A 13,344-nucleotide genomic window follows, 5' to 3' on the forward strand; every position below is an offset into this window, starting at 1 on the left:
TAACTGGTCCCTACATACTGTAGGACGCTTTATGGGTCTCCGCTATCAGTTTGTTTGTTTATTATTTTAACTGCATGCAGGAGGCTCAGGCAGGTTTAGCACAGGGAAAGTCAGTGGCCTTGCGCTTCTATCCTGTATGTCAATGTGTTAAGTCACTTTGTTACAACATGCAAGAGGGGTGGTGGGTGCGGTGCACTGACCCGAGGTTGCGGGGGTGCATGGAGGGGGATAGCCGCCTCTTCTTCAGCAGTGATTGGGAGGGGAGGAGGTATGGGGGTGAGGTATGGGAGTATGGGGGTACAGGGTCTGTGCAATGACCTGAGGCTGCGGGAGCGGGGGCGCATGGAGGCGGATTGCCGCCCCTCCTCATCAGTGATTGGGAGGGGAGGAGGTATGGGGGTGAGGTATGGGAGTATGGGGGTACAGGGTCTGTGCACTGACCTGAGGCTGCGGGAGCGGGGGTGCATGGAGGGGGATTGCCGCCCCTCCTCATCAGTGATTGGGAGGGGAGGAGGTATGGGGGTGAGGTATGGGAGTATGGGGGTACAAGGTCTGTGCACTGACCTGAGGCTGCGGGAGCGGGGGCGCATGGAGGGGGATTGCCGCCCCTCCTCATCAGTGATTGGGAGGGGAGGAGGTATGGGGGTGAGGTATGGGAGTATGGCGGTACAGGGTCTGTGCACTGACCTGAGGCTGCGGGAGCGGGGGCGCATGGAGGGGGGTCGCCGCCCCTCCTCGTCAGTGATGCTCTCAGAGCTGAAGTGCTTTGTGAGGAAGTGCAGCTCGTCTGGGGTGGGCTGGTACGGCAGCTGGTGCAGCTTCTCCTGGGATGAACAGGATGACTGTGAGAAGGAAAGAAACATTAACAAGAAACCCCAATAACACCTTGCTGCTGGCAGCTTAACCCATGCAGACAGAAGAACGACACTACCACTACTACGCCTGTTTCCGTGAGCTACCTTACAGTCTATATTATTATTATTATTATTTAGGTACAGTAACTAAGACACTCCCTGCATTAAAAGCTATTTGATTGAACTGCAGGCTGAGATTCGGTCCTGTGTCCTGCACCCCTGTTCCCAGGCTCTGTCCCGTCCTGAACTCACCGATACTGTAGAACTGGGAGTGTTGGTTCCATATCCTGAGGAGGGCAGGGAGGCCAGGGACCAGCGACGACCATCCGTCCTGATGAGGAACAGAAGGGTTCAGGCTTTCTGCACCTATACACAGTATATCTAACACACTCACACACAACACAAACACACTCACTGTTTCATAGAGAGGGACAGAGGGGCAATATTTTAATAACAGTGCCACAGCAGTCTATGATGCACCCCAAGAGACTGCAGTGGCAGGTGGGGAGGTCAGATGGAGTGACATAGGCACCCCTAGTGCACAGCCTTACATAAACACTACAGCACACTCAGCAGCAGCACGTGGCACCAAGCACACAGCATGGCCACGTTTTCTCCAAAGGGACATTCATCGAAATTGAAAACAGAATTACTGTACATGCAGCTTATTGTTTAAAAATGTTGCGGATGGATTGAGCAGAGAGAATGTTTATTCATTGGATGCCTAAACAGTCATTACACAGCAGGTCCCCCTTCCAATCAGTTTGATCAGACTTTCACTGCAGTTCATTCTGCTATTGGCTAAAGCACTGAGCATAGCTGATTTCACAGACTCAGACATGCACATTTCACAGACATGCGCTGGGGAAGTGAGGAGCAGTGTGGGGGGGTGTATTTACCTGTCAGCCCGGTGCCCGTGGCTGCATTGAAGGAATGACACAATGTTAATGAAACAATATTACAAAACAGGTGACTTTACAAACAGTGTGGGAAAATACAGTAAATCTGAAGCCATGAAATTCCCCCTCTTCAGGTCCTGGATTAGATCCCTCTTGAATGATAGGACCTTTTGAGTTATAAACACCAGAACAGGCTCCCAATAACTGTTTTTCATTCTAGAAAAATAGGGATGCAAATAAGACTCCCATTGCATAGCAGTGTAATCCATTCCTGGTTTTGCTAAGTTAGTTTAATAAGACACATCTGAGCTTGCCACCTTATACACTGTGGCTATACCTGGAATGGGCGAAAATGCTTTGGAATAGGAGTCTTATTCCCGACCCTGAAAGATGTACTGTATATGACCTGAATGGTAGGGGTGCAGAGGTTAATAATAAGAATAAGAATAATTGAATCCTTCTCTAAGAAACTACAAATACGTATTTCGGACCTTATAACCACAGCACTAAAATCGGCTATGGAACTACAGGAAGTGTATTTGACCACCTTAAAAGGTTATATTTCCTTTACCCCCAACAGATGGCGCTCCTGCACAAGATCCTAAACTGAATCGTTCTCAACCACCTGGCCAAAATCCCCATGCGCTGTACTGCTGAAAACACCACTCTACACCATTCATCTAAAAAACAAAAAAAGAGCACGCCTGACCCCTCCCTGAGAAACCCTGCTTGACAGATACGAGAAGCCTTTCAATTTCTTCCTTCAAATCTGCAATATAAATCATTTACAACTAATAGAGTCTAAGAACACTGGGAAGAAGATGCCCTCCCTCCCTCTCTCCATCACAGGGGGATGGTTTGATCTGGAAACAGTTTTGTGTCTCCAATTCCTGGCAGCTGGCTCTTTGAGCTTTTTATATATATTATTACTTTAAATATAATATAGATATATATATATATATAAGAAGTTAAATGTAAAGGGAGCTGTCCAAGCTGTCAGTGAAAGTGACTGTTTTCTGGGAGCCTCTGAAATAAAATGATATGCCCAATGGGAACGAAGAATGTGCTTTGCATATTGCTGTGCCTGCTGAGTACAGATTGCTTTAGTTCTCAATATGCAGTCTCCCCATGTAGGATGAGTTTAAGAGTGGAATGATGAAATCAATAACCACAACATGTACTGTAGTGCAAACTGCTATCCAGTTGTTCACTGCTATGGCGTTAAAATGCAGGGGATACCTGGCAATTGCATGTGCCAAACCCGTGGATGCAGTTAGACTTTTGCAATAAACACCATCTAACAATTAACGCGTGCCCTTTCTAAGCAATGATGAGGATGGAAATTCGGCACTTTGTATGTTAAGTGCATGTTCAACACTGAGCTGGAGAATTGGCTGGTTCAAACCCCAGTGCGCTTTGCTCATGCTTTGCAAGATGCAGTCACCCCCAGTGAAGTGTGAGACAGGATGCAGTGAAGAGAGCTGCTGCCCGCCTGCCTACCTGCGCGCTGGGACGAAGGAGAAGTGAGCGGCAGCATTCGGGGAGAAGTTCCTGGGGCTGTCCAGAGGGCTGCTTCCTGTAAGGGAACAGGGAGACACATTCCAGAGGTTAGCTCTGCCTGTCCTTTAACCCTTTAAGGTACACAAGGAATCGAGCGGTTCTTCAAACGGTACCTTCTTAATATACATTAGAGAGTGACTCAAGAGTGTGTCTTGAGGAGGAAACTGACAATGCGGAAGACCAGATCCAACCTGACAGTACACTATTTCCGTGCACCTCATTGCAAAAATAAGAATGGTAGCATAATTTTGTTTGTGGGACACATACGTCTCTTGCACCTTAGAGGGTTAGGAAGAAGGACCCTCACGTTGCACCCACACAGCGACTCCTGCTGGTGTACGCAGTGAACTCACTGCAAGGAGCTTATGCAGCATTTGATACCATCCATAACTTCACTCAATCAATCAGAAATTCTGATGTCAAACGTATGTCAAGCAGAGAGACGTCTTGGGCTCATGCCTTCATCAGATGGTGTAACGATACAGCCTAGACTACTAGAAAGATGGGAAGGTATTCATATGACACTTAGCCTAATAACTTTCTATAAGATTACTACTGCAAGAAGTCTATATTATTGAGCTGATGAAGTTTCTGATTCAAGTTGAAGTTATGTCTTATGGCTGAGTCAAGAACTTACTCTTAGTGCTCTAGTTTTATCTTTATTAGTATTTCATATAATATATATATATATATATATATATATATATATATATATATATATATATATATATATATATATATATATATAATATATAATATAGTTTTATACTACAAAATACTCAGCTGTAATAAGCAAATCAAAGTCTAATCTTTGTTAATTTGGATTACTTTCTGTTATTTTGCATGGAGGTTTATTTTAAACACTGACACACGCCTTTCCCTGTGAAAAGAGGACCAGAAGAATTCCTGCAAGTAGGTTACACACAGCAGAATGTGCTAGAGAGCCAGGTGCATGATGTCGCATGGCATTTAAAAAGAACAGACTCACTGTAAGCCTGCACATTTGAAACTGGTAATCTAAAAATAAGTCCTGGGTGGCATTAACTGTGCATTGTTTCAAATGCATTTCACTGCATGATGACACAAGGCTTCGTTTTTATTGTACAGCCTGTGTTACTGCAGCAGTGGGCTTATAAGTGGCTCTCCTTCAGACATGAAAGCGCACTCAATGACTGAAAGGGTTCAGAAAGCTGGGACATTACTCACAGTGAATTCAAGCGCCACCGTACCTGTCAGAAGCTGTTTATTTACAGCGTAGTCCTAGAACTCCTTTAAATCTGTTCTGCAGTAAGCAGACCCATTCTGATTAACAGCAAGCACAGTAGAGGTTGTTTAACTAAACTGTTCTGAAATCAATGCAGTCTTCGGGTGCTTTATATAATACATAGTGTCACCCAATCTTGTCACAGTGATTCTCTGGTTTTTGTACTGGTTGTTCAGCAAGGCAAGGAGGACGCACAAGCAGTCTGCCGAGTAACAGAAGCTTGTTTACCAGAAGACACATTATCAATCGGCATGTGGTGGGGAGGCATTTTAGTGTTGCACACGCTTCGGTTCACAGGGCTACCCCACTACCAGCTGTGAGGAGTGTTTTCAGAAACAACGTTTGCCGACAAGTTCAGGTGACAAGCAGGACCGCTCTCAGGTGGAGGCACACCAGCTAACACCAGTGGTTTGTAAGCTGATACTTTAACCATCATCCCAAAACCTTGTTTTGATGCCAAGTAAGAGCACCAGCGGGTTAAAACAGCAAACTAAATGGCTGCTTTGTACATTTCATCTTGGGAGAATGTTTCTGCTGGTTCATATGACGCTTTCCCCATCTCTCTGATGCTGTACCACCAGAAGAATGCTTCAATAACAATTTAGCCTCAAGGGGTGAAGCTTCAGCGTACTGTACCATGCAACAGAACATATATTAGATTGAGGAATCATCCAAACAGTCTATGTGCTGCAACGACTTGTTTGTTCTAAAAGATGGGACACTTCCACAGTAGATACTTGCAATATAACTGAAATACGACTTCCACTTCCACTTCTAATGGTATCCCCTCAGGGCACTTATACAGAAGTAAAACTAATAAAGCTAAACAGTCTAGATTTACAGCTGAACAATGGACAGCAACTGAAATCTACAGCATGCACACTACTGCACTATATCGCACTGTAGATTCATATTGTAGGCATAGAGTAAGCTACACTTCAGCCTCAGTAATCAATCCTAGTTCATGCACGATCATCCTTTTTCCTTCAGGAAAGACTTGAGCTCCTGGATGTCAGAATGTCAAGGGCTCTCTGGATTTCCATCCATCAACGATGACAACAGAAACATGAAGGGCACTCAGGCTGCTGTCCCTGCACTGACAATATTAACAGGCCCTTACCTGGGCATGCATCTCTTCCTGCTGCAACCAGCCATCTCACAGCACAGAGCTGTGGGGCTGTCTCAAGGACCCCTACCCTCTCCACATCTGCGCCAACATACCCAATCTGCTGCAGCCCTTTCCTGCTCTGCCTCGATTCACAATACTGGTACACATTTTTTTGCTAAAGCACTGTTCACTTGTGTATCGCCAGCGCTTGAAAACGATGAGGGTTTTTATCTCAATAAATAAGGGGGCTCTTTGAATTGGGCACCAATCTGCTCTATTCTAGTGAAGACGTGCTGCACCTTTCTTTTGCAGCCGCACAACAAGAGCCCTCAGAATAACCAGCCCGTTTTCCAGTCTGCAGGTGCGTGCGATCGAGGGGTTTGATTCCAAGCAAGGAGGGATCAGGAGGGCTTGATATACTTCAAATACCTTCTGAAGAGTCCTAGAAATCAAACATGCAACACAATGAAGCTGGGAATCGCTTGTACATACTGGAGAACCCTGTTTCTATTTAAACATCTATGAACCTGCCGGGCTTGTTGATAGAGAGCTACAGTACAAGGGCATCTGGTAACTTTAGCACGTCCTGGTTATCAACAGAACCCATCTCACATGGAGCTTGAACCCTGAACTCACAGCTGAGGTGGTGTGCCATGGTGCTCTAGTAGCTAGCCATGTGGCTGTCGCTACTTAAAAAAAGTGTTTACTGTTTGCAATACCATAGAAATTGCATATTTGATAAAACATGACTATGATGAGTGCTATGCAAACAATACCAAATATAATTCAATTCCAGCCCCATTATACAGCTACTACAGTACACTCACTGCACAGTCATTGTACTGTGTGAAGGATTCTTCAGACCCAGGGAATAATGGGCCATTAATCTTCCAAAGCATTTCAAGGTGTTTTTGCAATAACACTGGCAATGAACTCGCACCCAGTGACTGGGTTATACACCACTGTATGAATTATGAATTATACACATTCCCAGAGGAGCTTAGCGAATCTTCAATATTAATAAGCGAATGCTTCACTGTCAAAAAATAAAAGCCGAGTCCTTACGGGAACACACAGCTGGAATAATGGATTCATTGTTACACAGCTAATACTGAGCTATTGAGGACTTTTTTTTACTTTATTTTTGTTATTTATTTATGGGTTTTTTTGTTTGTTTTGTGGACCATTTTATTTTTTTATTTTGAAATAGTAAATTTTCTTCCAAAATGCCTCCTATAATAATACAAACTAGAATTGCAGAAATTTCAAGCAACTTGATAAAAAAAAAAAAAAAAGCTATTGTTTTGATTCTTCTGTTTAAAATTCTGCTCTACCCTGCCGTGATGCTCCCTGGCACCAGGATCAGCTCCAGAGCCCTGTTCCTGCCCTCCAGTTTCAGCACAGTGCAATGCAGATCAGTGCCAAATACGGGAAAGAATCTCCATCCAACAAAGTCTAGATACAGCTAGAATTTACTGCATGTTGAAAAGTCATCCATGGAGCAGCATGGGTCAAAGCCCTTTCACTTTTGCAGGATGATCTCAAAAAGGGGAGGATTGGATGGGCTGGAGACTGAACTGCTCCTTCGCCCCCTAAGAAGATGGTCCCTCCAGGGCAGGCTGTAGGCATGCAGGTGAAGCTCACGGAGGAATGTGGTGAAGCTCATATTGATGCTGATGCTGCTTTCCCTGTAAAAGGTAGATTCAGCAATTAAAACAAAGCCAATGTTTCCACGATGAGAAGCATCGACATTCTTGAGTTGCTCTGCAGCATGCTCTGAGAAGCGGTTCTTCACGGCTCCGTGCCACAGGGGGCTCTGCTCAGGAGGAGCAGGTGGGCTGGTTAATCCAATTTGCAAATGCAAAGATGGAGCTCATTTACCCAGTCTCTGCAAATACCAGCCTGACCTTCTACCCCCCCACCATGAATATATTCATGAAAAGAGAAAAATTCAGAGTCCTGAGAAACTTGGATTTAATTGCTTAATCAAGCTGAACCATAACACTAAATCTCATCTAACAGAAAATGGGATGTGAATTTAAACCAGAATAAATATGCTTTTAAAATGTTTTTATTGCATTCTCCAACACAACCTTCAACAAACTTCAACAACACATCCTTCCTTTACGTCCCGAATGAGCTCAGTAGAAAATTGTAATTTATTTCAGTTCAGAAACAGGCTTGTTATTGATTCTACAGCAGCAGCGTGCCGTGTTCCTCGGAGAGGACAGGCATCTCTCCGCTTTCACCTCGAGGCACTCGCAGCGAAGGGGGGCGGTCATGCCTCTTTAATATGACAGAGTGTGTGGTGCTCAGCCCTTTATACTGCAATATAAATCCGAGCTCCAGGTTAAAGGAACTCTCCTGTACTCTGTGGTATCGAGTGGCACTCAGTTATCCATTCGCTACTCTTCCTGAAGCACACGTGCTCTTAAGGGATAAAGTAAACATCCAGGTAGCCAATTAAATCACTAAAAAAACAGTAATCAAAAGCAACAGGAACTTCAATCGAATTAAAAGTTCCTTCAATTGCTTGTCCTTAGTCTTGCAGCTTAAAGTGCTTGACCTTTTGTATCATCCATAAAACAAAAAAGCTATTATTGTGTCTTACTGCTCAGTCATTTTGTACACAACATGCTCCGTTTCATACAATAAGCTCCAACACTACAGCAATTACCAATAAAAGAGGTGCAGCTTCCATGCACCTCTCAACCCAGGTATTCTCAGATGGGGTTTTTACTAACAAAAAGTGCAGAAGAATTGCGAGGATTGTCAGAATTAAAAGCAATAGCGTCCATCCTTTCAGTTTCGTAAAGAAATTGATGTTACCTTAGCTGCAAGGTTTGCTGAGAAAGAATCATCAACATCTGTCGGAAACTGGCATTGCATGGAAATGGGGTCTCATCACTCAACTCATGTAGACTATCAATGAGGGTTCAGGAGCAATGCAGGAGAACACAGATCATCCATGCTCATGGAAACGAGGTATTAGATACAGTTTTTAAACCCTTAGTGACCCAGTAGATTGGAGAAAGAGTGGCACCATTTCATGTCTTACCGGAATGCAGGTTAATTCCGTGCCCTGAAACAGCGTAGGGGTTAAAAGCTGCTGTTGTGGCATACTATAGTAAAGCTCTCTTATTATATAGGCTGAAAGGTCAATGAGAAAGCCGTCACCCCAACCGGAATTATTCCAGCCTTGCAACAACACTGCCTTCCTCTCTCAGTAAAATCCGCACAGCACAAGCTTATCTTTATTCAGGGCTGATCCGTTTAGACAGGTACCCTGAACCTGCACTGCCATGGATCTTCTTAATTCCCTTCACACATCGCTAATAATCCGCTTCAAATGGAAATGCATTAAACTGCAAAGACTGCTTTAACAAGCCACCAATGGCAATTCCAATCCCACGCACCCTTCTAAAAGCTTCCCCATAGAGAATGCATAGCATTAGTAAGAATAGCGAAAAGGTATGGTAAAGTATATTAATAAACATGGCAAATGCAAAGTATAACCGTGAGAAAAGCACAGTAAAAATGCAAAACCACTGCGCGCATTCCTTAGGTAAAAACAGCACAAACAAAACAAACCCAGGAATTCATTTGCCAATTCTTTTTTCATTGCTAATAAAATATGATAGATAAAACAGTCATTGCTAATTCTTAAGTCAAACATTTTCTCTTTCTATTGGTCTACAATAGAGCTGCACAAACCGATTCTTCGGATAAGCTCTCCACAGGCGAGGGTCAAGTGACTCTCACCTGATTGTCAGCACCTGATTTCTGTGAAGAGCTCAATCCGAATAAATTGTCTTCCAGCAGTAGCCAGGAAAAGCGCTTTCTGTGTATAAAAAGTGTCTGGAAGCTTCCTCTTTAAAAGACAGCAGCAGTTTTCAAGTAATGAAACGCTGGACCTCCGAACACTGTGTGCCACTCAGTCCCAACTGCGCCATTGTTGTACGTAAAAGACAGCGATACACTTTCTATTCTGGCATCTCAAGTGTTTTCGGCATGTTGTAAGCGTGCTTCCTATTGAATACTTTTATGCAGTACTTCGTGCTCGCGAACAAAGGAACAAGGACCCACAAACTCTGGAACAGAATGGTAATGGAGTGGAACCATTGTCATCCTAAAAAAACAAGGGCCCACAACCAGGGGGGGCTCTTTCCTTAAACATCAATAGATGAAAATAAAATTAAAATATAAAGAAAGCATGAGGTCATCATCAGCTTACCTTCCTACCTCTTGTTACCGAGGCTGTGTCCATTTAAAAAAAAAAAAAAATAAAAAAAAAAAAAAGAGTGTGGGAGACTGAAGGGAATCCCATTCAGAAGCACTGGCAGGAGCAGGATTTTATACACATGCACAGAGAGTCTTTCCATAAACCAGTCAGAACATACGCCTGTATACACTGAGAGTCATTCAGCAACATCTACAAGGAAAAATCTACAAGGGGTCCTTACCAGTGACTGGGTAGCAAAACTGCACAAACGGTACTTTATTCAGACAGGACTAAAACTATATGCACCAGTAGATCACCAGCAGCAAAACTACCCAGAAGAATCACTTAACACCTTCTTGCGACTCATTTGTTTCACCAACAGTACAGTTTTCTCAAAAGAAACAAAATAACAAATTGACAAAGTAATGCAATGAAAAGCTACCCACAGATTCCTCTGAAAATCCTTCCAAAATGCATCAGGACCCGATAGTGGGTCCTGATGTATTTTGTGGGCGAGTCCTGGGTTGCCTACCTGTGTGTCCGTGGAGTGGGGAATGTGGTCTGGGTAACGTTGGCGAGGTGCTCGATGTCACTATGAGGCTCTTCCTGTTGCTGGTCCGACAGCTGGAAAATACAAACACACCACAGTCAATACCAACTCTGCCCCTCGGAGAGCCAGACTGCTGTACCTGGTCAGCTGCAACAGAAACAATTTAAACAACGACTAGGGGCGTGCAGAAACACCAGGGTCAATACAAACCCTGCCCCTCGGAGAGCCAGACTGCTGTACCTGGTCAGCTGCAACAGAAACAATTTAAACAACGACTAGGGGCGTGCAGAAACACCAGGGTCAATACAAACCCTGCCCCTCGGAGAGCCAGACTGCTGTACCTGGTCAGCTGCAACAGAAACAATTTAAACAACGACTAGGGGCGTGCAGAAACACCAGGGTCAATACAAACCCTGCCCCTCGGAGAGCCAGACTGCTGTACCTGGTCAGCTGCAACAGAAACAATTTAAACAACGACTAGGGGAGTGCAGAAACACCAGGGTCAATACAAACCCTGCCCCTCGGAGAGCCAGACTGCTGTACCTGGTCAGCTGCAACAGAAACAATTTAAACAACGACTAGGGGCGTGCAGAAACACCAGGGTCAATACAAACCCTGCCCCTCGGAGAGCCAGACTGCTGTACCTGGTCAGCTGCAACAGAAACAATTTAAACAACGACTAGGGGCGTGCAGAAACACCAGGGTCAATACAAACCCTGCCCCTCGGAGAGCCAGACTGCTGTACCTGGTCAGCTGCAACAGAAACAATTTAAACAACGACTAGGGGAGTGCAGAAACACCAGGGTCAATACAAACCCTGCCCCTCGGAGAGCCAGACTGCTGTACCTGGTCAGCTGCAACAGAAACAATTTAAACAACGACTAGGGGCGTGCAGAAACACCAGGGTCAATACAAACCCTGCCCCTCGGAGAGCCAGACTGCTGTACCTGGTCAGCTGCAGCAGAAACAATTTAAACAACGACTAGGGGCGTGCAGAAACACCAGGGTCAATACAAACCCTGCCCCTCGGAGAGCCAGACTGCTGTACCTGGTCAGCTGCAGCAGAAACAATTTAAACAACGACTAGGGGCGTGCAGAAACACCAGGGTCAATACAAACCCTGCCCCTCGGAGAGCCAGACTGCTGTACCTGGTCAGCTGCAGCAGAAACAATTTAAAAGACGACTAAGGGTGTGCAGAAACTCGTACTCATACTCAACAGGTACTCAACACATCCATTCATTAAATGTGTCAAAACAACAAATTTCAAAACAAGAAAAGCTGTCCTTCCCTCACCTTTCCAATTCAGTACCAATCAGTGACAACTGAGTGTTTTAAAACCCGACTGGAAGATTATTTTCCTCTCACCAAATGCGCTGCTATATTTATTACTGTGCCAAGGGGAAAGGTGAGCTTTTCTTGTTTTTAAAAATCAACACATTAATTCATGGATTTATTGAATGCCTGCCGATAAATACTTTTGAAAGGCAATAACAAGCAGGAGGTTTCTGCACACCCCTAACAATTACATTAAACAAGGTGTTACGATGCACGACACGTGTAGAAGTGCACAGAATACATATGAAGTACAGTGCCGCTCATACCCTTTGGAGTAGAGGGATATGATTTTCATGCTGCAAATGATCCCAGGAAGCCCTCTGCAATAGATTAGTCACTAGACAGGACTAAATCTCTCATTGCCAGTGAGCAGACCTTTACAGTCCCATACAAGGTGCATCTTACAGAAGTAACAGATGATCTCATTAGCTCCAGCTCTTAAGGGGTTGTTAGAAGACTGTGAGTTTAACAATCTGAGCCATCCCTGCATGTCAATGTCTATAAAGTTCACTGCCGCCACATATTAGACTGTATCTGGAAAAGACCCATTTTAGGGCATGACTGCTACTCCTTGGGTACCCCTTGAGGTTCCTTTAAAACACACAGGAACTGTGAAACCTATTTCACAGCCACCCAGGACATCCCCACTGCATGCTAGCATTGAGTAAGTGTAAGCCAACTCAGAACAAAATGCATAGTTTTCCATTCAAGTAGCCCACTGTATGTTCTCAACTTTCTATCTGTAACGGACTCCTATAGCAGATGTCTGTATACACTTTGCAGAGAACAATGTAGGTGAGGACACTTTAATGTCCACCTCACTCACCAGTCTAATAACTTTGCATGCAAATTAACAGTAGTTACCATTCAAACGATATTCCAGAATAAAATGGGTACTGATGAAGGACCAACTGCCATGCCTTGATTTCTATGTACTTAATCTACGTAGACTAAAACTAAATGAAAAGCAAGCCCGCTTTCATTTAAACTCTTTCATCTGAGGGCTTGGAAATGGCAGAAGAGAGCTCCTCCTTCGTGCTGCTCAAGTACTGTCCTGCTGCGTCTCCGGGAAGTAACAAAGCCACGTGTAAAACAAGCAGGACCCTGCAAAGACTGAACTGTGCAAAGGGCAGGCTGTGCACAGCTCTTGATTACAATGTGTCCCTCCCTTTCCACTGCTTTGGCACAGAAAAGCCTGTTAACAGCTGCAACAAGCAAGATTCCTTCTATAATTGATGCTATTGTCGATTAGACTGCAGAACAGATTGCTGTAATCCTTTTGACGGCACACTTTTTAATAACGTACAGTCTTCTTTGGTTGGGTCTGCCATGGCTGCTTGGTTCAGTACAATAGGTTCGGCTTGATAACTGCACTGTGCACACTGTAGAGAGCTGTGTGCTTGGTCTGATTCATGAATGTACACAGGGTAGCAGACTAGGGTGTCTCATCTTAGAAATGTCTATTTGATAAATAGCCGCAGGCAGCGCTATCCTAATAAAAAGGAGCTTGCTAAACGAAGTCTCTAACGAATTAAGTTCTCCCGCCCCTA

General features: G+C 44.4%; 1 protein-coding gene across 16 annotated transcripts in view; it reads right to left on the reverse strand.

Moving 5' to 3' along the window:
- Positions 1 to 13,344, reverse strand: part of LOC121330902 (microtubule-associated serine/threonine-protein kinase 2-like) — a 114,167-nt gene that overhangs the window by 23,568 nt on the left and 77,255 nt on the right. For 8 of the 16 annotated variants that reach the window (XM_041277846.1, XM_041277843.1, XM_041277845.1 and 5 more), the window contains 5 exons: positions 10,440 to 10,531; positions 3,254 to 3,329; positions 1,754 to 1,774; positions 1,107 to 1,185; positions 688 to 842 (listed from right to left, as the gene is read on the reverse strand). In XM_041277846.1, coding sequence (XP_041133780.1) covers positions 688 to 842; positions 1,107 to 1,185; positions 1,754 to 1,774; positions 3,254 to 3,329; positions 10,440 to 10,531 — 423 coding nt within the window. The other 8 variants (XM_041277857.1, XM_041277847.1, XM_041277844.1 and 5 more) reach the window with 3 other exon arrangements.

The sequence above is a fragment of the Polyodon spathula genome, chromosome 18 (genome assembly GCF_017654505.1).
Source record: "Polyodon spathula isolate WHYD16114869_AA chromosome 18, ASM1765450v1, whole genome shotgun sequence".
Classification (NCBI taxonomy): Eukaryota; Metazoa; Chordata; class Actinopteri; order Acipenseriformes; family Polyodontidae; genus Polyodon; species Polyodon spathula.